The sequence below is a fragment of the Enhydra lutris genome, unplaced genomic scaffold (genome assembly GCF_002288905.1).
Source record: "Enhydra lutris kenyoni isolate GAN:26980312 unplaced genomic scaffold, ASM228890v2 scaffoldscaffold66, whole genome shotgun sequence".
In the NCBI taxonomy this organism is placed as follows: Eukaryota; Metazoa; Chordata; class Mammalia; order Carnivora; family Mustelidae; genus Enhydra; species Enhydra lutris.
The window spans coordinates 15,347,005-15,368,791 of record NW_019154150.1 but is presented as its reverse complement, the minus strand read 5'-3'; the positions used below and the strand labels follow the sequence as shown (position 1 = coordinate 15,368,791).

Sequence of the window (21,787 nt, the reverse complement as noted above, 5' to 3'; positions counted from 1 at the left end):
CTGACCCTGACAGAGCAAGGGCAGCTGCCTTGATGCCTGTGTTCTTGGGCTGACGGAGGAGTGCTGTCATCTATTAGTGACATCTGTCACGTACAGGGCAAGGCCCCACCTGGCACCCCGGAGAGGTGGGGCCCAGGAGCTGGGGCCCCAGCTCTGCTGCCTTGCTCTCCAGGCTTCAGAAGTCCCCTCCTGTCCCTGGGCCTCACCTGTGAGAGGGAGCCTGGGATCCCTTCAGCATCACTGCCCAGGACTGTCCTTCCTAATTACAGAAACTTGTGGCTGAGCGGGATGCTCTCCAGAAAGAGCTTGAAGAACTGAAGAAGAAGTTGGAAGGTGTCAGGTCCCGGAATAAGGTGCTATCCAGCGAAGTGAAGACCCTCAGGAGTCAGATGGGGACCCTGGTGGAGAAGGGCCGGCATGATGATGAGCTCATCGACGCTCTCTTGGTATGGCTCCGCCGCTCAGGCCTGACGAGAGCACCCGGTGCCTCCAACACGGGGCCCCCAACCCGCCCAGAAGCCCGTGACCCGGCCCCAGGCAGAGTGAGCCCTCATAGACCCCAGAGGCCGCCACCTGCATCCTTCAGAAGCCTGTGGCCTCACCTGAGTGCCAGCCCCAAAGCCACGCACCAGGGACAGGAGCAGCTCTGAGGCTGCCCAAGCACACGTACACATCGTGTTGTGTGGTGTTGGTGCCAGCTGTAACGTGTGAGAGCCTGGCACAGCCACTGGACCTGTGGACCCCAGAAGGGAAGAAGTGGGTGTGGGGGGAGGAGACGGGAGTACACACTGGGTCATTCCATCAAGGAACGGAAGGGACAACTGAAGGTCCAGAACAAATTCTTGTCCGTGTGACAGCATACAGTCCCTTCTGGGTACTTGGGGTACATGTGGTTCATAATGGTTAGTCACCAAGACAACCCCTAGGGTCATCTGTTCTAATCCCCTTTCACACCTGGGGAAACTAAGACTCCAATTAGTTGACTAAGTCGTCCAAGATTGTACAACTGAGTTCAAACCAGGTTGCTCTGACCATAAGGCCCACTGCTCTCCTGACCCCTAGCCTGGCCTTTTCTCTCTGGGATCTGTGCTGCCCCAGGGTTTGGGTCTCTGAATCCCAAATTGTGCCCCAGGCCCCCGGGATGGCCATGCCTGGCTTGGCTGGGGGGCCTGGGGTGGTAGGCAGAGTACAACCTCTGGGGATACCTCCCTGGGGAACACTAGGCCAGTGGCACCCCCTCTCTGAGCCTCAGCTCCCAGTTTTTAAATAAGCTGTGGAGCTGCATGTCCTTGGTGGTCGCTGTGTGCCATCATTCCGTGTTACTGCAGACGGCAGGATGAAGGCTGCAGACGAGCCCCAGCCAGACCATCCACCAGCACTGTGCCCTTGGGCTCTCTGGGCCTCAGTTCCCTCCGTGTTCCCAGTCACTGACCTGTCCTTCCTGTTGACTGTCAAGTGAAGCTTCCAGCCTGCTAGTGTCCTGGGGGCATCTGCAGGAGATGGGGGGCCTCAGTCAGGTGCTGAGGGATTCTTGGCCAGGGGTCCAGGTACTGCCTTCAAGGCCATCTCCCAGCAGAGGGATAGGGTTTCTTCTTCCCCAAATATCTCCCCCACTGGCTGAGGTGCTTTCTGTCATCCCGAGAGTACCTTCAATGTCCTTCTCGACCCCATCTCAGAGAAGGAAGTTGAGGACAGGACAAGGGCATGGTCCCCACCTGCCTGGTGAGTCCCCCAAGGGCAGGCAAGGAAAGTCCTCCTGCTTCTCAAAGGAACAGGTGGCGTCCCACTGTTAGGTTCCTGCCTCAGCAGGGAGTGGGTGACGGAAGGCGGTCTTCCCTGTCCTGCCTTGCCCAGGGGTCATGGCTGACCTTGTCTGTCGTCTGCCCTCCTGCCTGGCCCGGCAGGACCAGCTGAAGCAGCTCCAGGAGATTCTGGGTAGCCTGAGCCTGCAGGAGGAGAAGACCCGGGCGTCGCAGCGCCACCTGGACCAGAGGGTCAACAGTGAGGTTCAGCAGAGCAGCAGCCTCATCACCCAGCTACGGGCCATGGTGGCAGAGCGGGAGGCCAAGGTGCAGCAGCTGGAGGTGGAGATCGGCCAACTCAGTGTGCAGGTGAGTCGGGCGCCAGCCGGGCCCGACATTGTCTCCAAGCCCCAGCAAATCCATCTACCATCCAAAGAAATCTCAGCAGCTTCCTCTCCTCTCCACTTATCTTCCCTCAGGCCACACCACGTCCTCCCCAGCTCTGCTCTGGCCCTCAGCTTCCATCTGGCTTCCCATCCCTTCTCACATACCTTTCCTCTCTTTCCTGGTTGTCTCCTGCCTCTGCACAAAACCTGTCTGTGGCTCCCGGTCGCCCTTGGCCTCACTCCTTAGGGGTCCAGGCTCCCTCCTGCATCTCCTCACCTCCCCCCAGCTGTGGCCCTCATCCTAACAATCCAAGATGGTGGCTGCAGTGCCAGGCTTCACGTTCGTATTCCAGGCAGCGGGAGGGTGGAAAGGAAGCGGTACTCCACCCAGCTTGCAGGGCCCCACATGACGAGCTCCTGCTGCCTTCCCTCCTGCATCTCCTCTTCACCCTCCCTTTCCTCCCACACTGGCTGCATGACCACCATTTAGCTCCTCACACAGCCCTGCTTTCTCCCCACTCCAGGCCTGTGCGCATGCCTGAAGCACGTGCCTTCCCTTTCCTCCCCCACTGCCACTGCCTGGCCAGGGGCCCCCAGCCTTTAGGAATTACCAAGTCATGAGCTCCTCCAGGGAGCCCCAGGGCCCCCAGGCTGTGCTCTGTGCCCCTCTTGGGCACTCTCCTAACTCCCTGTGCATCCCCAAGACAAACTGTTGTCACCCTATGTGATCGTTTTCCTGCCCCCCACACCCAGAGGCGTATACCTCGGTGCCTCCTGGCTTGGCCCAGGACTGGGCAGCCAGTTGAGGCCCACAGATGCTATCCAGTGAGGGAGCTCCTGAAGGGTTGGACCTTGACAGATGCCTTATGGGCATAGCCCAGGCTGCCAAGAGTCAGGCGCCATGGGTTCTCTGCAGCTCCTTCCAGCGGTGGTGGTAGTGTTCAGAGGGGAGGGGACTTGGCAACCTTGACAGGCACACAAGTCTCCCAGTGACAGAGAAGCCTCACAGCCAGGCTGACTGGTATAGCCCAAGGCATGTCACAGAGCAGCCCTGCCCTTTATTCCCGGAGTTCCACAATCCCCTCAAAAGCATGGGAGCCCTGGAGCTCCTCAGCTCCAGCCTTGGGCTGGTGTTTGTTGGGGCTGGTGGTTTGTCTCCCTCAAGCCGTTCATCCCCTAGGACCCCGGTGGCTGGGGTGGAAAATGCTGAAGTCCCCGAGGCTGAGGGGAGCCCAGGGTTATGTCAAAGGCCTGGGGACAGGATGTGTGTGGCAGTGAGCGGGGGGGGGGGGGGGCACTGCCCCGCCGTCTTTGCCCTGCTTGCTTCCCACTGGGAAGTGAAATCTGAAGGAACACACGGGAACATTCCAGTAGTTTCACCTCACCACTGTCCTGCCTCCGGGCACACAAAAGGGAAGCACTTCTTACCTCAGAGATCATGGCTGGGGGCCAAGTGTGACCCAGCAGACAGCTGATGGGTGCATCTCAGCGGGGCTGGGGCTGGGGCTGGGGGACATGCCGGGTGGGCTGGCTCTCACACCAACTGTCCACCCCTGCTGGGGGTCCTCGGGGGACTCCTTCTTCGATCCGGCCTCACCAGCTATCCGGAAGAAGGAGGTGGGGGGAGGAGAGAAGGGGGCCTGGTGAGCCCAGCCTCCCCCCAAGACTGTGGCCCTTGCTGAGGCCCTGCCAACCTCTCTGGTTCCGGCTATCTGCCAAGTCCAAGTGTCTCCAGCTGACAAAGGCAGCTGGCCTCAAGTCACACCTGGCATTCACTCTGTGTGGGTGGGGCTGCCCTGGAGAGGTGGGTCCACTCAAAGACATCAGTCTCTGATCTGGCCCGAATCAAAGGCTGTGCACTTCCCTTTGGGACCTGAATGTAGAACAGCTTCCCGGCCCAGTGGCCCCCTGGCGCCATGTAGCTCCCTTTCTGAAGAGAGTCATTATTAGACGCCATTATCATGCAAGGAGCGCCTTCACCGCCTTCACCAAACAGGCCTGGCTTTCCACTCCTGAAAAGAAGCCTCTTTCATATCCCCTCAAAGCCCCACGCTCTAGCCAAGGCCCCCCTCCTGCCTTCTCCAGGCCTCTGAGCCAAAGCGCTGAGAATCGACCCCACGTCTGTTCCCTGCAGTATCTTCAGAATAAAGGAGTGGGCAAGGGGTCTGGTGGGACCGAGGTCAACACCGCCTATACCAAGTTCCTGGAGGACCCGGGCCAGACCAAGTCCCCGGCCTCAGCAGGCGATCACGTTGGCAAGCTTGGATCTTCTCGGTAAGAAAGAAAAAAAAATGGGATAGAAGGGTTGGAAAGTGAATATTAATTATTTAGAAGAAAGCCTGCCTCCTCCGAGAAGCCACGGGTGCAATTTTAAGATGACTGTGGCATTGTCCTTGCAATATGAGGGCCTCTCGTATTCCATTAACCTGCATCTGCGTGGGGGAGCCAGTGCGCACATGTGCGCTCTGGTGGCAGTAATAATTCTGGTGGGAGCTGCCTGTGATATCGTCTCTGAGCTGGCCTTGAAACGCACCTGTTTCTAGGACTCCCCAAAAGACCTGTGTTGGATTGCTCGAGGCTCTGATGCCTCCCGGTTCTGTCTTGTTTTGAGCCAGCAAGAGTCCTGGAAAGAAGGGCAGCAAATCCGCAGGACTGCCCAGTCCAGGTTGCTGCCAGGGCCGGCACTGGCCACCTCCTTGGGCTCCCCGGATTCCTGCTGGCCCCTGCTCTCCTCCCAGGCGAGGCCCAACCTGCCTTCCTGGGTTGATGAGCCCCTTCTGCCTTCACACAGCTCCGTGACCAGCCTGGGCCACACGCTGGTGGAATCTGCTCTCACATGGCCTTCTCTGTCCAGTCCTCATGGGGCTTCACCCAGGTATGAACCCAGGACCTCAGGGCCCCCATGGTCCCTCCCACCCTTGATCGCTCAGCCAGTACTGCCATCCCACTGAAAGGAGGGGAAACCGAGGCCAGGCCACGTCCAGGGACCCCTCCAAGTTTACATAAGGACGTGGAGGGTCAGGGAGACCCAGTGCCTTGTCCGAGGTGATAGAGCAAGGAGCTACTGGACCAGAGTCTTGGCCTCTGGCTTGCAGTCTAATGTCCCTTCCTGCTACCACAGAGTTAACACAAGGAACCTTCCAGGGCTCCTTCCAGGGCTTCCAGCCCAGCTCCCTTCCTTGTCTTCTCTTCCCCACAAGAATCAGTCTCTAAGGGAAGAATTTCATGTCATATGGGTTCCCACTTTAAGTCACTGATATCCCCTCAGCTCTCTGGCCCCCTCTTTGTTGTTAGAATCAAGCCTAGGGCTTCAATGGGCTTTTTGTTCTTCCTGCCAGCTCACAGACAAATGGTGGCTTTGTCCTGCCTCTGAGCCCTGTCCTGAGCCCTGACCCTTGTGCACTGGAGCCATGCTCCTGCTGTCAGCCCCCATCCCCACCCCTTAGGCAGGTCAGCTCAGGCTCTGAGCCCGGCCTCTGTGAGGCCCGAGTCTATGTTTGACTTGCTGTATGGCTCCAGGCAGTGATCATCTCTGAGATGTTATTTCCCAAGAAGGGCCTGAGACACTTTTGGCCTGACATTTGGCAGCACGGGGACCGTGGGCCAAGGCCGACCCTACGGCTGCCCCACCCATCAGCCTGGGGTCACCAGGGCATTTGGGTGAGAGTGGGCTGCTCTGAGCCACAAGGGTTCATGCCACACTTCCCAAAGTGGGAGGCCTCCTGGTGCCCCACGGAGAATGGACAGGCTCTGTCTCCCTGAGGTTTTAGTCACAGTAGTGGGAGCAGGAAGAAGGACAAGATGGTCCTCAAGACCCCTTCCAGGCCTATGTGGCTGTAACCTTTGCCCTCCACAGGGAAGCAGGAGCAGATGTGCTCCTCGGCTGTCCAGACTGCTAGTTCCCAAACTTCCGTGTTGTATACTGCCCAAAAGCTTGCTGAACCCAACCATGTGCCGGCCCTGTCTCCATGGAGCATACCATCCTCTTCCATCAGTGACAGGACAGGCAGGAGTGACCCCAGAGAGAATGTCTACTGGGGCTGGTATGGTGACTGTGATGGGGTGTCTGGGAAGAGAGCCCCTTTCTTCTATGGCCATCCCCTCCCTCTCCCCCCAAGAGAAAATCCTGGAGGTGAGATGACCAGAGCTTTTCTGAAGGTCAGCGTGCACATAGACCCACTGGCTATCTGCTGGGTTAGATGTGGGCTCTGACTCGGCAGGTCTGGACCCCAGCTGCTGACTCAGAGACCATACTTGGAGCAGCGAGGCCTTAAAGTGTATTTAGGAGTCAGAACACAGAAGGCTCTGCAATCCTCAGACCCATCTCAGCCAACTCCTCAGTGTTCAAAAGGAGGACCCAGGGCCAGAGAGGGAAAGAGACCTGCCCAAGACCCCAGACCAAGTTAACCTCTGGTCTTGCACACTCCAGCCCAGCTCTCCCTGTGTCCTGTGATCCTAGAGGAGCAAACCAGGGCCACCAGGGTTTCGAGGGGAAAGGTGAGAGCAAAGCAGAGAGCAGCTTGGGACTCACATGTGCGCTCTGGGGTGGGGGTGGGTGGGAGGCAGGGCTCCCCTTCTGTCTGGGCTCCAGCCAGTGGGTAAGGGTCCAGTAGGCAGGCCCAGTGATAAGGAGGGAAGCGGTGACAGGCTAGATCAGCACTGAAGAAAACTGACCAAGTCACCAAGCCAAGCGTCCATGAAGGTGGGCTGGGCATGGGGCCAAGTCAGGGGCTACAGGAGGACAGGGCAGGTTGACAGGGAGACAGAGGTTGGGCTCACCTGGCAATGGGCAGGGCAGCCAGGCCCCTGGCCACACAGGTACCCAGGCCACCCTAGGCCCTCAAGGGCCAAATTCTATAGCAGCCAGCCCAATTCCAGGCCCCATACAGGGACTGGATGGACAGAGGTACTGATGCAGCTCTAGCCCCGGTGGGGTCAGCTGTGCAACCAGCTGAGTGAGATCTGGAGACTTCAGCAGGCACAGGAATGATGGACTGAGAAGAAGCCAGAGGAGGAGGACCAGCAAGCCCAGGAAGGACTGGGCTGGCTTCCTTCTCTGTGGCTGTCTCTGAGGATCCCTGAATGTTCTTCCAATCCCTCCCACCATCATGGGTAAGTGTGCATCGTCAGATAACCCCTCAGATGACTTCTGACCTCTGACCTCTGCCCCACCCTGGTCCGCAGGTTCTCAGACTCCCCCGAACAGAAAGGCTGGCAGACACAGGTGACAGAATTCAAGGCCCTCTGGCAGGCTGCTGAAGTGGAGCGTGACCGGCTCACCGAGTTTGTCAGTGTCCTGCAGAAACGGTAACACATGGCGCCCAGGGACGAGCTATTGTGCGCCTGTGTGGACTGGGGGTGTGACAGCCTGGCACAAGGCTTGGACAGGGACCCGGTCTCATCTGTGACTGGGTCCACCTTCCTGGAGAGTTCAGCTTCCACGGTGTTGGTCTAAAGTATTCCCATTCGCTACTTGTCTGCCTACCTAGGTTTCCCACAGCCTTGGGCTCCCTATTGTCACAAGTGAGGTTTGCCCTGTCTTATGTGTATTCAGCGGGACTGTCGCATGCATGAGGACGTGAGGTGGGAGTCTCAGGGGAGAGGCTCTCTGGAGCAGTTCTATCAGTCAGATCAGTCCACAAATAATCAAAATCTCTGATGAACAGGACACCTTCCTCAGGGCACTGGGGGAGTTGGTGGGAAGACAAAGGCTTGATGCACATCTGAATTATAAAGAGCGAGAGCTGCTCATAGATGGCTGCTGAGACTTCTCTGGGGAGAGGAAGGGAAGCGCGTGGCCCCAGGCAGTGGACCAGGAGGCATAGTTTTCTCCAAGGGTCTGTTGACAGACTTCCATTCAGATAAATCAGTGCTCCTTGTTTAAGTGACCCTTTTGGCAAGAATTGCAGGTACTCAGGCCAATGCATGGCCCAACTGTGTGACCTCCACACTGAAAAATATAGAGGACACCACTGAGTTCCTGCCCTACCGGGGCATGCGGCCAGGGCTCTGTGGTGACAGACAGTAGAAACCAATCCTGGCTACGTTAAGGGAAAGGCAGATTTTGGTGCTGGCAGGTTTCAAGGGGTGGGACAGGAGAGGAGCCCAAGGAAGTCTGGGAATCTTGGGAGCTGGATGCGGTGGTAGGAACCCGCACTGGCCCGATGGCTTCAGGTTCCTGTGCCAGTGGGTTCTGGGAGAGAAGGTCTAGTTAGCCTAGGTCGCTCACAGGTCCTTCCCTGAATGTAGGCCAAGCACCTTGATTGGAAGTACCTACAGGTGCTCACAGAGTGGAGGAGGGATGGCTTGCCAAAGGGAAAAACAGACTACCGTTAGCAAAGAAGGAGTGAGGGCTGCTGGGAAGTTGGTCAATGGATGGCCAGTACCTAAGCAGTGAGAAGGGACCAGCTTTAATGGTTTCTTGTGTATGTGTGTGTAACCCATGAAGACACGAATTGCAGACATACTCAGGGATAAGAGAAAAGTAACATTAATTCTTTTTCTGTAACTGAAATGTAGTGGCTGGTACAAGCCTCCAGTCTACCAAATGGAAGAAACATTCTCCCGTTTCCCTCGAGTGGAGCCAGAGTTTTGGGGGGTTTCGTGAACCAAGGTGACTCCGTTGTGTATTGCTGTGTAACAAGCCACTCCACACTTTGTGGCTTCAAACACGATGGTATATTCCTTCTCGTGGCTCCGTGAGTTAGCTAGGGGATTCTAGTCCACATGACGCCCGCATGACTCACATGGCCCGGTTCCACAGGAAGCTCCATGGAGGTGCCTCACTTCTCCTTTACTGACCTCTTTCTCCACGTGCTATTCCCTCGCCCAGGGCCTCCCTATGCAGAGCTGGGATTCGTGGGAGGCAAGCAAGGCACTCAGGGCACAGAATTTAAGGAGGCACTCACTAGGGTCACGCATGTGTGATTTTCTCTTAGCTTGATCTTTTTGGGTTCACTCTGCTGCTCTGTGTCATTTTAGGGTGCGGGGGACCTAGCTCTTGGAGGCTGTCCCAGGCCCATGAGCCAAGACACATGGCCTTTCCCTCTCAGGGGCATTGCTGTCTCCTGGCGCTCTAACAAGAGAGCATTCAGATGCCCCCAAACCTGTTTGGATTTCTCACTCTGAAGTATAGGACCTGCCCTTCTCAGAGATCCCCAGTTTTTCTACTCCCTTCTTTTTCTGGGGAATCTGTTCTGGTCTTATATCAGGGAGGCAGAGTTTTGCCTTTCATACTCTGCCCTACCACTGCCAGTGGCCTCAGGCCCCCTACAAGCTCCCAGTCTTGTGTCCTTATCCCAGTGAGACCACTGTGCTCCGCTTGGGGGTCCCCTTACCCCCTCTCTTCATGCAGTCAGACTAAAAATGACAATAGAGCTCATCCTTGTTTCCCTTCTCTCAAGTCCTGTGCCCAGGGTTCATTGCCTCTCGTCCTGTTGTCCAGTGTTTGAGAACAACTTATTTCTGATATTTTATCCACTTTTCTAGTTGTTTACAATAGGAGGGGCTAGTCTGCTTAGTCTGCCATGACAGAGGTCACTAAACATTTCTCTTTTTGAAAAGCATATAATTGGCTTTGTTTTTTGTTTTTATTTTTTTTAAAGATTTCATTTATTTATTTGAGAGAGAGAGAGAGAGAAGGTGTGTGTGAGAGAAGGGGGAGGGGCAGAGGGAGAAGGAGAGAAAGAATCCCAAGCAGACTCCCCGCTGAGCATGGAGCCCCACCTGGGGCTGATGTGGGGCTTGATCCATAACCCTGAGGTCATGACCTGAGCTCAAACCAAGTCAGACACTTAACTGAACAAGCCATCCAGGCACCCCTTGGCTTTGTTTTGAAATTCAACCTGAGACTTGGTGCTTGATTAGAGTTTAATCCATTTTCATTTTTGTAGTATTTGGAAATAGTTTGATCATCTCAATTAATATTTTCTATTTGCCATGATTTTTCTGCTCCTTTTTCTCTGTTCTCCTTTCTTTTGGATAGGTCAGGTTTTATTTCCCTCTCTTTCATACAAGTTTGGAAGTCATACATTCTATCTCTATTCTTTTAGTGGTTACCTATAACTTTTAACATAGAATTTAGCAAGTCTAAAGTCAGTAGATTTCTTTATTATCCCTTTGAGCAATAGGATAACCATAGAGGTTTTTGTTTTGTTTTAGTAATCTCTACCCCCAACATGGGGCTTGAACTCATATCCCCGAGATCAAGAGTCCCATGCTTTTCTGACTGAGCCACCCAGGTACCCTGAGAAGTTTACAGTGTTTAACTCTGACTCCCCTACTTGTGTCTTTCATGTTACTGGTTTCTAAATTTCTCTAATACTGCATTCTTCTTTCTAAACCTTCTGACATTAACCCTCCAAGTTAATCTTTTTAAAAATTAGCCAGGGGCGCCTGGGTGGCTCAGTGGGTTAAGCCTCTGCCTTCGGCTCAAGTCATGGTCTCAGGGTCCTGGGATCGAGCCCCACATCTGGGTCTCTGCTCAGCGGGGAACCTTCTCCCCGCTCCCCTTCCCCTCCTGACTCTCTGCCTACTTGTGATCTCTGTCTGTCAAATAAATAAATAAAATCTTTAAAAAAAAATTAGCCAGTGTTCACTTATTTTGGCCAACTCAAAAATGTCTCCTGTCACTCTTGCTTCTACTTTCTCAGTCTCCCTTCTGGGTTCAGCTTCCTTCTTACTGAAGGGCTTCCTTTTGTTCAGCTGAGACCACGTGGATGGTAAGCCCTCCGTGTCCTTGCTTATTTTGGAATCTTTATTCTGCCTTTCACTTGAAAGAGAATTTCATTTGGTGTAGAAGTCTAGATGGTCGGGTACTTTCTCTCTGCACCGGGAGGCTATGACAGCTCACTGTCTTTGAGCATCCGCTGTGGCCAAAAAGAAATCTGCTGTCAGTCTGGTTGTTGTTCCTTCCTAGTCACCTCTTTTCTCTCTAGATGTTTTTTCAGATATTCCTTTTGTCTTTGGTATTTGGAAGTCTCACTGTGGTGGGTCTAGGTACTCTATCTCATTGTATTTCTGCTACTTGGGAATTGGTGTGCTTTTTCATTCCGAGGTCTTCAGTCTGTATATTGCCAAGGATATCTCTCCATGTGTTGCCTCTCCTCATTGTTTCTGTTCTTCTCGTCTGAAATGCCTAGTCAGCCCACAGTAGACCTTCTTCTTCTTTTCTCTGCAGCTCTTAAACCTCCGTGATATTTTGGGCTGATAACTGCATGGTTTCTTCAAATCTGGCTTCCAGCTCCCTAAATCTCTTCAGTTGCACTTCCTCTGCCACGAAACCTATTTTAATAACTTATTTTTTCATTTCTAGCAGTAAAAAGAAGCCTTCATGAGGAAGACTTCTCCTTGTATTAATTTTAAACTCACTCATCCCTTCAGAGCTGCTCTCTCCTCTTCATTACTTACGACCCTAAGTAATGTCTGTTGACTTCCCCTCCTAGTGAACAATTTCTCTATGTGGTTTGCACTTTCATGTTATTTCTGTGAGCTTGTCTTCAGTGTTGTTGGTTTATAGTCTTTTCCTGTGGGAGTTCTCGGGTTAGGAAAGTGCTCCTGTGGAATGGTTCTGCTTTTGTCTCTGTGGAGCTTTGGGGTTCAGTGGTCTCTGATTGGTTCTTTGTGCTAATTTATTGTTTTAGGGTTTCCTGAGCACATGAGCACTGGCCTTGTGTTTCAGTTTCTCGTGATTGGTGCTTCCCCCCTCCCACACTTAAGGCCCTGATAGACTACAGGCTTCCTTACCACTTCCTTGGCTTATGGGTGTCTCAGTCTTTTATTGCAAACGGAGCACTCTGGAGACTTCCAGAATCATGCAGGGAGCTTCCTTGCAGTTTGCTGCCTTATAGGAACCCGGGATTATAGCTTCTGCCCTCACATTGGCATCAAAATCCCTGCTCTATGCGATTGGAAGTTTTATTAGTTTTTCTATTACAAACGTATTTCTGTTATTGTAAAAAGCCTTCTTTTCCAACCTGCAGTTCCCCATTCCCCATATAAAAGAACTGCCAGAACTTCTAAAATGTTTTCTTTGCACATCCAAAAATGTACCTGCAGATATATGTATATACGTGCCTGGACATATGTGCACATATGCACATTTTTATTACAAGATGAACTCATGCTAAACACATCTTCTTATTTTTGCAAGAGTATATCACTGTCAGTTTCTAAATGGAATCACTGGATCAAAGAATGTGTACATTTAAATGTTCACAAATAATGGTATATTGCCCTTTTAACATAAATCCATTTGCATTCCCATTAATAATGGGAACTATCTGCCATTTCCCCATACCCTCACCACTACAAAGTTTTATCAATCCATAACATATTTCCAAACTAATAAAGGAACACTATTATCTCATTTGTTTTGATCTACTTTGCTATAACCAAAAGTGGGGATGGGTATATTTTTCACATGCTTATAGCCTTTTTAAAAAAGATTTTATTTATTTATCAGAGAGAGAGATCATAAGCAGGGGGGGAAGGTAGAGGGAGAAGCAGGCTCCTGCTGAGCAGGGAGCCTGATGTGTGACTCAATCCCAGGACCCTGGGATCATTACCTGAGCCGAAGGCAGATGCTTAACAGACTGAGCCACCCAACTGAGTGCCCCTGTTTATAGCCTTTACTGTTAAATATCTATTCAAACTATTGCACATTTTTTAGGGAGTCATTTATATTTTTTCTTTACATCCATAAAGAGCTCTTTATGAATTATGTATACAGTATTATGTATGTAGTATAATATTATGTATGTTTGTCTTTCATAAAGGTCTTGTATCATTTATATTAAATTAATACCTGGGTAGGGGGACCTCCTTATCTGAGTATCCTTTGTCAGTATCCCCACACTTATAGTCCTCATGAAAACAAAATTTTTACATGAACATATTCACAAATGACTTGCCTTACTTAATATCAATCACTTTACACTGCCACTGGGTCAGTTTGGTCAGACTCTTGAACTCTAATAAAAATCAATTACAAAGGGGCGCCTGGGTGGCTCAGTGGGTTGAGGCCTCTGCCTTCGGCTCGGGTCATGATCTCAGGGTCCTGGGATCGAGCCCCACATCGGGCTCTCTGCTCAGCAGGGAGCCTGCTCCCCCCCCCCTTCTCTGCCTGCCTCTCTACCTACTTGTGATCTCTGTTTGTCAAATAAATAAAATCTTTAAAAAAATCAATTACAAAGTAAAATGACAAAGGAAAAAAAAATCTGGTCTTTCAGAAGGTTGATGCACATGGTGTGAGAGACCTGGTAAGAGTTACCCTGAAGCCATGACAAGCATCGAGACAAATTAGCCCATTTGGTGATCAAAGAAGAAAAAAATCTGTGAGAATCAAGACTGGTCCAAAGAGAACAATCAGAATCCCAATGGGAAGACTTGATTAGAAAGTGAAACTGTGGGACACCTGAGTGGCTCAGTCAGTTAAGTGGCTGCCTTCAGCCTCAGTCATGATCCCAGGGTCCTGGGATCGAGTCCCATATCGGGTTCCCTGCTCAGTGGGGAGCCTGCTTCTCCCTCTGCCTGCTGCTCCCCTGCTTTTGCTCTCTCTCTGAAAATAAATAAAATATGAAAGAGAAAGAAAGAAAGAAAGAAAGAAAGAAAGAAAGAAAGAAAGAAAGAAAGAAAGAAAGAAAAAGAAAGAAAGAAAGAGAAAGAAAGAAAGAAACTGTGAAGGGAGGCCTGGGGAGGAGCAGCCCCAGACCAGGTGAAGGAGGCTGGCCCCGGTGTGTGTTCAGAGGAGGAACTGCAGGGCCTGCGGATAAATCGGAAGCTGCAAGCAGCAAGGAAGAGAGAGAAGGCAAGAGTGCTCCCCGGGTGTTTAAGCCAGCAACCGTATGGTTGGCGGTGACATTTATCAAGATGAGGAAGGCACATTTGGGAAGGAGAAACCAAAGGTTTGGTTGTTCCTAAACTCTGTGGGAATCATCAAGTGCTTTCGCATTGCTGTGGTGTTTGCTGTTCGTTTATTTCCTCCAGCACAAACAGAATACGAACCTCAGTAAAATGCAAACATCGCTGAAATACACAACAGAAAAATGAAAGCCCCTCACCCTTCTCCCGCTGTCTAGTCAGTAACTGGTGCACGTCCCTGTTGTCAGCACATTGGCTGAGTTTCCTGAGCGCTGGTATCTATTTGTTTTTAAATTTTTAATCTGTTATAAAATTTTTAATTAGGTTATATATAATGCATAATCTTCTGCTACTTCGTTCACTCAATAATGTATCTCAGATATCCTCTTCAGGTCAATACATATTCTTTTTTATGGCTAAGGAGCATTTTTATTGTGTTAACCCACTATGACTTATTTGTCCTTTATTTATATAAGCGGCATCATATTGTACACGTTCTTGTGGCACTTGCTTTTCTTCTCTGATCCCATGATGTAGAGATCTGTGTTTGTACATGTAGCTCTACTTCATTCCTTCTCGTGGCCAGACCAGTGCTGTCCAGCAGAACTTTCTGCGATGGTGGAGATGTTCTATAGCTCTACTGTCCAGTGCAGGGGCCGTTAGCCACATGTGACTTGGATCACTTGAAATGGGGCTGGTGTGACTGAAGAACTGAATTTTTAATTATATTTCCTTTTCATTGATTTCAGTTGAAATAGCTACCTGTGGACATAGGGCTGACAGCCACTGGGTTGAACCCTGCCCTATTCTATCACATTCCATGGTATGAATATTTACCAATCATTCTGTATTTCCTCTATTGATGGACTTGTAGTTTTTTATGGGGTTGGTTTTTTTTTTTTTTTTTTTTTTTTTTTGGTTTTTTTGTTTTTGGCTTTTGCAAATAAAGTTTCAGGGAACATGCTTGAACAAGTCAAGTTAGTAGCTGAATAACTGTGTTAGTATACAGCTTTGTGTTGGTAGTTGTATGCTGTTGATAATTGTCACCATTCTGCTCCTTCTTGACTCTTCACTGAAGTGGAAGACCACTTCCTCCAACACTGTAAATTTCCAGACCTCCACTCTGATTTGCATGTGTGTATGCAACCCTTTGCTTAGGTTACATTTCAGGGAGTCCTGGCGTTCTAGCTGAATCTTCTGTATCACAGAAGTCTGAAATGCCATACCTAGTCACAAGAGAGACCGTAACCCCAGCCCCAGTGAGATTAAACAAATCTTTCATGTGAAATGGCCAAATGGCAGTACCTTCAAGTCCCATGAATTCATGATGGGCATATGGAAAATAATAAGTCATAACAATAAATAATAATAAACAGAAGGCAATCACTAACTCCGAGAAAAGCAAAAAAAATAAATAAGAAAGAAAATGTGACCATTGCCATGTTCCATGTTTGAATAATTGTTCTAATGTAACTCCCTGTGGTAGACAGGATTTTCGTCTCCCATGCCCTTCATTCCCTGCTGTTGTGTCTGTGAACACTTTATGATATATGGCAAAAGGGACTTTGCAGATGTAATTATAGTTATGGGCCCTAAAATAGGAAGATTATCCTGGATTACCAGGTGGGCCCAATCTAATCACTTGAGCTCTTAAAAGCAGAGAAATTTCTCCAGCTGGGGTCATCCAGAGAGATGCTACAGAAGTCGGATAGATTCAGAGCATGCTCAGGGTATCTGTTTGGCCTTGAAGCTCTAGAGGGCCAAGGGAAGTCTAAAAGATGAAAATCACCCAGCCAACAGCCAGCGGGAAACAGGGACCTCAGTCCTTCAACTGGGACTGAATGCTTTTAATAACCTGAGTAATCCTAGAAGTGGACTTTCCCCCAGAATCTCCAGGTAAGAGCCCAGGTCAGCCAACGCCTCTGATTTTGGCTTGACTAACCAACAGAGCCTGCTGATCTTTGACTTTCAGAACTGTGAGATAATAAATGCGTGTTGTTTTAAGCTGCTAAGTTTGTGGTAATTTGTTACAGCAGCAACAGAAAACTAATACACCCCTTACTATTAATTCAGCTGAAAAATGGTATGTAATTACCTTGGGAGGTGGAGGGGTGATTCTGTTTGGTAAGGGCTGACTCTGTTTGAGAGGGCTAAACGCAAGCTAAATTCTCGTGTTGCGTGACAGGAAGTCTAAAGATTATATTTAAATCTTGAAAAATAGCAGTATGGGCATCTGTAGAAATACGGCGGTAAATATTCAAAGAAACAGCTCGAAGTGTTCTAAGTGATTGCTTCTGGAGAGCCGGAAATGGGAGTGGGGAGGAGTGTGAGCGGCTGGCAAGCTTTTCATTTTAAGCCTTGGAGAGAACTATATGATTTTTAAACACATGTTCCTGTGTTCCTGCAGTAAAAATAAAGGACAAGTCACACCACCACTGGTGTAAGATGCGCCTGCCTCTCTGAGAGCCAGAGCTGCTGGGGTGGGGGTTGCCCCTGCCTGCCCTGGGGTACAGCAGCCCCTCCTGTCTGATCCCCAGGGTGGAGGAGAGCAACAGCAAGCTTCTGGAATCTGAGAAGAAGCTGCAGGAGGAGCGGCACCGCAGCGTGGTGCTAGAGCAACAACTCGAGAAGATGCGCCTGGAGCCTGGGAGGACGTCGGTCAGTCAGAGAGCAGCCCCCAGGAGCAAAACAGGTAGGGGCTGGACCAGGGGCCCCAGTGTCGGGCCGGAGAGGGGGCAGCCTTGCTGCTAATGGAGAAGCCCATCAGCAGCACCGGTTCAGTCCCTTCGAGAAGAACATGGGAAGCAGAGGCCTCCATCAGGGTGGCGCTCTGCCTGCCCGTGCTGCTGGGGGTCCTCTTTCCTTGGCCTCCTGGTCAGAACCAGGAGCCCCAATGGGCTCACACATGGCCCTGACCCAGATATCTGCAAACTCTTCGTGGGGTGACCGTGCCTCTGCTAAATGACCTCAGCTGCCACCCCCACCCCAGCCCTTAACCCTCTGCCCCAAGATGAGGCTGTTTAGAGTTGGTCCCGGGGCAAAGTTGGCCTGCAAGGTGGCCAGGGCAGCAGCAGCTGACCAGGAGAAGATTCTGTCTCCGCTGCTGGCTGCATTTGAGCAGGGATGAAGTAAGCAGGGGTGATGAGGCTTCTCTATAGGCCTGGGGACATGGCGGCTCCATCTTCTGTCCCACCATGCCCAACATGCAGCCTCCATGGTCTAAGGTGGTGCCTTTAGCTTCCCCACCAACAGCAGGAAGGAGAGGAGGGAAGGGGGGGACAACCTGCTCCTCACCTTTTAAGGGCATGAGGCTAAGGCTGCTTGTGTCACTTCTGCCTTCATCCCCAGGACAGATCCTCGTCACATGACCACGCCTAGCTGCAGAGGGAGATTTTGTTGTCCTCAACTAAAAGATTTATTGCTCTAACACAGTGATTTTTTAAAAAAAGATTTCATTTATTTATTTGAGAGAGAGAGCACAAGAGCTAGGTAAAGGGAATAGGGAGAGGGAGAAGTAGACTCCCCACTGAACCAGGAGCCTGATGCGGGGCTTAATGTGGGGCTCAATCCTAGGACTCTGGGATCATGACCTGAGTTAAAGGCAGATGCTTAACCAACTGAACCACCTGGGTGCCCCTAACACAGTGATTCTTAAGGTGTGATCCCTGGACCAGCAGCATCAGCATCTTATGCGGCTGGGCCCAGCTAGGGGTGCAGGATGCCAGCACCGGAATCCAAGGAGGGAAGAATCTTTAGTACAGAGGGGCTAGACCTGCCTCCCTCTGATGTCCCCATCCCAATCCCCAACAGGCTCTGGAGTGGAGGTCCAGCCCCCACTGCCCTGCCTCTCCACACCGCAGTCTATCCCCCATCCCCTCCCCTAACAAGGACACTCAGACCTTTGTCCCCCAGATAAGATCAGAATGTTCCAGAAACACATGTCAGGATGAGGTACAAAGCAGAAGTTGTGCACTTTTCCCTTGTCCCATCAGCAGGGCCGAGAACTCAAGGGCCCTTCCAGTAGCTGCTGAGGGTCCAGGCTGGGGAAGGTCCCTATAGGTTAGCCCTGCTGGACCTTCAAGAATAGGTCCTCTAGGAATGTGGTGTCACTGGGCCTGGGGCTTATGTCCTGAGTAACCTATCCAGGGGGTGCTCAGCCACAGCAGAACAAACCATTTTAGTTCTGCCTAGACAGCAAAGAGCAGCTGCTTGACAGAAGGTGTCCTTGTGGCCTTTTCCACCTGCTGGCCTGTGATGTGGGCAGAGCACCACTACTTCAGGGATTAGAGCACCACCACCCCCATCTGTAGAAAGAGGAGACCTGAGTCTGGAATTTGGTCCCTCCAATGGCAGTTACACTCCAGTGAGGAAGATGGATAATTTACAAAAACAAAACAAAGCAAAAAATAGTAAGAGACATGCTAAGTCAGATGGAGGCTGGGGCTGGGGCTGGCAGCAGAGGAGGGGATAGGAGGCACTGAGAGAGCAGCTGGTTTCCAGGAGGCCAGTGAAGACCTCACTGAGGAGCTGGCATCCACACAGAGACAGCGGGAGGGGCAGGCGATGAGGTGTACAGATACTCTACAGAAAAGCAAGTGCAAAGGCACCGCAGTGAGAGCTTGGCTGGAGGCTTGAAGGAATAGCAAGGCATAGCAAGTGAGGCTGGCATGTGGTGAGGGGAGGGGAGCATGAGGCAAGCTCAGAGAAATGACAGAATTCTGAGGAGGTGGTCTGATCACTTAGGGCCTCATGGTAAAAAAAATGAATTCACCCAGGCCTCACAAAGCTCTGGAGGCCAGAACTATTATCCTCATTTTACAGATGAGAAAACCAGCTCAGAAAGGTTGATGGTTTACCAGAGGCCACACAGCAGGGGGTGAAAGCCAAGTCTACTGATGCCAGGTGATTTTCCCTGGGCCACACCATCCCTGAGAACCACGCCACCTCTGAGGGCCTTTTCTGCACGGGTTTTCTGATGCCGGATGGTGCCCAAATTCCTACCAGTCACCTTTGATTTCTTTTTCTGAGTATTCTGTGGCCTCTGGCCCTGGCCACCATGGACCCCCTATATGAATGTAGGGAGCAGGTCAGGGTAGGCTTTGGAGGCAGGGAGGACTCAGTGGTATGAGGGCGTAAGAGGCAGTGGTGATCTAGACTCAGGCTCAAATGCAGAGCAGACTTCAGCCCTGGCTGCCTGCCAGAAACTTGTGAATTGCAAAGATGAAGACAGTCACGAGAGGACCCACCTTAGTAAGCACAATCAGGGTTGTAGAAGAGACCCAAGCGTGAGTCCAAGGGAATACAGAGCAGGCATCAGGGAAGGAGGCAGCCCTTGTCCTGCATCTTAAAGAAAAAAAAAAATTTTGAATTGAAGTATAGTTGACACATAGTGTTAGTTTCAGGCGTAGTGATCTGACATAGTGATTGGACAACTTAATAGGCTATGTGCCTTGTCCTCCATCTTGAAGAAAGTATAATGTTTCAGCAAGTGGGAAAGCAAGAAATAGGCAGTGGAGTGGAGAAGGGGGAAGGAAAGCATTTACACAGGGCCATGGCCTCATCACAGAAAATGGCTGCTACTGCCCCACAGGTCTGCCCACCTCCAACACCAGGCTCAACCCGAACGGGAGTGAAAGGAAGGACCCATCCTTCACCCAGCTCTCCAATGTGCCCATGGAAGCTCAGATGGAGGAGCTGACCACCAGGTGCTCTCCTGTCCCATCTTCCTAAGGGTGGCATTGTCTGGGTGGCAGTACTTCCATGGGCGGAAGGATCATGTCTCTCCCCATTTGGGTTGTTTGTCCGGAGGGCCGCCTGCTGGTCCTGGATTCTAAACCTGCAACTCAGCAGCTGGCCATCAGAGGGCAGAGAGACCCAGCTGCATCTCTGATGGCCTCCAAGTTCCAAGAGTTTGACTAAGCCTGGGTTGCTGAAGCCACTTTTCTCACTCAGTTAAACTTTCAGGGTCAAAGACAGTGATGTTTAAGGAAGGGTGGGGGACCCCTACAGATTAGTACTCATCTTTGAGGCAGCCAACATTTGGGAGAACTACAGAGTGCCAGGCCCAGGGCTGTGGGCGGGTACAGAGAGGAATCCCACATGGTACTCCCCCAGGGTCCAGGAGAGGAGGGGAGAGGTCAGAGAGCTGCAAGAGCAGCTGTGCCACCAGCCCTGTCCCCAGTACCCCTGTACACATGTGTGCTAGCACATGTATGCTAGCGTGGGCCACACTGAGCCCTTTCTTCATGTGGCCCAGGCTGGCCATCCAGGTGGAGGAGAATGAAATGCTGAAGGCTGCCCTGGGCAGTGCCTTGCGTGGAAAGGAGGAGGATTTCCGAATGTACCACGAGACCCTGGGCCAGGTGAAAGGGGTCTTTCTGCAGGCTCTACGGCAGCAGAAGGCGGACACTACCAGGATGGTGACCCGGGGTCAACCTGGCGGGACGGGGCAGCCTTAGGCCCGGAGAGGCCTCTGCCTGCTCCTGGAAGCCAACCTGGGCCAACCAGCTGAGCCCCTTCTCCTGGAAGAGGTTCTCCAAGGGTGGCCAAAGCCCACATGTCAGACCTGGAGGGCAAAGGAGAGGCCCAAGCAGAGCCCCAGAGGCGAACACCGAACCTGGACAGGCCGGACAATGGCAGGGGAGGAGGCCCAGCAGCCCTCTCAGCACCAGTGAGAGGTCTGGGATGGCCAGCCAGCTGTGGAAAGACAGAGGCAGTCCCTGAGCCAGGTGCTCATCGCCCTTGGCCCCAGGCCCAGCTGGGAGGCCCTGCAGACCCACAGGACTCCATCCGCACGGGACAGTCTGAGGGCTCCAGCTTCGAACCTCCCCCAGCCCCACCCCTCCACCTTCCTAGGGCATTACCCCCACCCTCTCCCAGCTCCCCCTCCATGGCTCCATCTGCGGCCACCCCGACCTTCGAAGACTTGGGGGCACGTGCTCCCCACCACTTTGTCAGCCCACTCTTCAGGGCTCTTCCTCAGCTGCAGACCTTCGGACTGGTAATAATAATGATTATTTTCACAATCGTCACAGGTCCCCAGTGAGTGAGCATCTGCTGTGGAAACCTGACCCCGTCTAGTCTTCTAGTGACCCAGGGATTTGTCACCCTCTTTTGCTGATGAAGAAACGGAGGCTTTTAGAAAGGAGTTGGGCTAACATTTAACCCTGGCGGGGCCTGACTACAAAAGCAGGGTCTTCCAAGTTGAGCAATTCGCTTACCCCCAGCCAGCTGCTCCAGGGGTCCCCTCCATTTGCTCCCACGGGCTGCAGCTAGTGGATGCTGGTGAGGGGCAGGGAGCACTGGGCAGGAGCTTCAGGCCGGGAAGGGAGGTTCTGAGGCAGTGAGTCCAGGCCAAGGCACAGTGTTACTCTTTCATGGCCACATGGGGTGAGCCCCCAATGTCCCTCTGTCACAGCGTCATCCCCCCGCCTCACTGCACTCACAGCCCTGGGGAAGGGTGGCCCTAAGGAAAGTCACCCACAGCCATACAGACCAACCAGACCTCTTAACCACACCTGGGTACACACAGGTCCCCACAAAGCTGCAGGTGCACAGAAATACCTAGACCCAGGAGCACACAGCAGCATGGTGCATACACGCAGCTCCAGACCACGCCGGCTCCAAACTCACAGGCCTGCCACATGGGCACGTGCTCACACCCCAGCACACGAAGACCAGTCACTTGCATGGTGACTCACAGGTGCAGGCATGCGGGCCATACAGAGACCTCCCGGAGAGAAGCCCTCTGGGGCTCCTGGGAACTCTCTGCTCAGGCCCTTCCTCAGGGGTGGGCTGTGC

At 52.0% G+C, this 21,787-nt stretch overlaps 1 protein-coding gene across 1 annotated transcript in view; it reads left to right on the top strand.

The window, feature by feature from the left end:
• Positions 1 to 20,445, top strand: part of LOC111159142 (coiled-coil domain containing 13) — a 51,134-nt gene extending 30,689 nt beyond the window's left edge. The window contains exons 9-16 of the mRNA XM_022521571.1: positions 270 to 446; positions 1,905 to 2,111; positions 4,263 to 4,402; positions 4,920 to 5,003; positions 7,313 to 7,435; positions 16,525 to 16,679; positions 19,578 to 19,692; positions 20,244 to 20,445. Coding sequence (XP_022377279.1) covers positions 270 to 446; positions 1,905 to 2,111; positions 4,263 to 4,402; positions 4,920 to 5,003; positions 7,313 to 7,435; positions 16,525 to 16,679; positions 19,578 to 19,692; positions 20,244 to 20,445 — 1,203 coding nt within the window. The remainder of the gene's footprint in view (positions 1 to 269; positions 447 to 1,904; positions 2,112 to 4,262; positions 4,403 to 4,919; positions 5,004 to 7,312; positions 7,436 to 16,524; positions 16,680 to 19,577; positions 19,693 to 20,243) is intronic.
• The last annotated feature ends 1,342 nt before the right edge of the window (positions 20,446 to 21,787 follow it).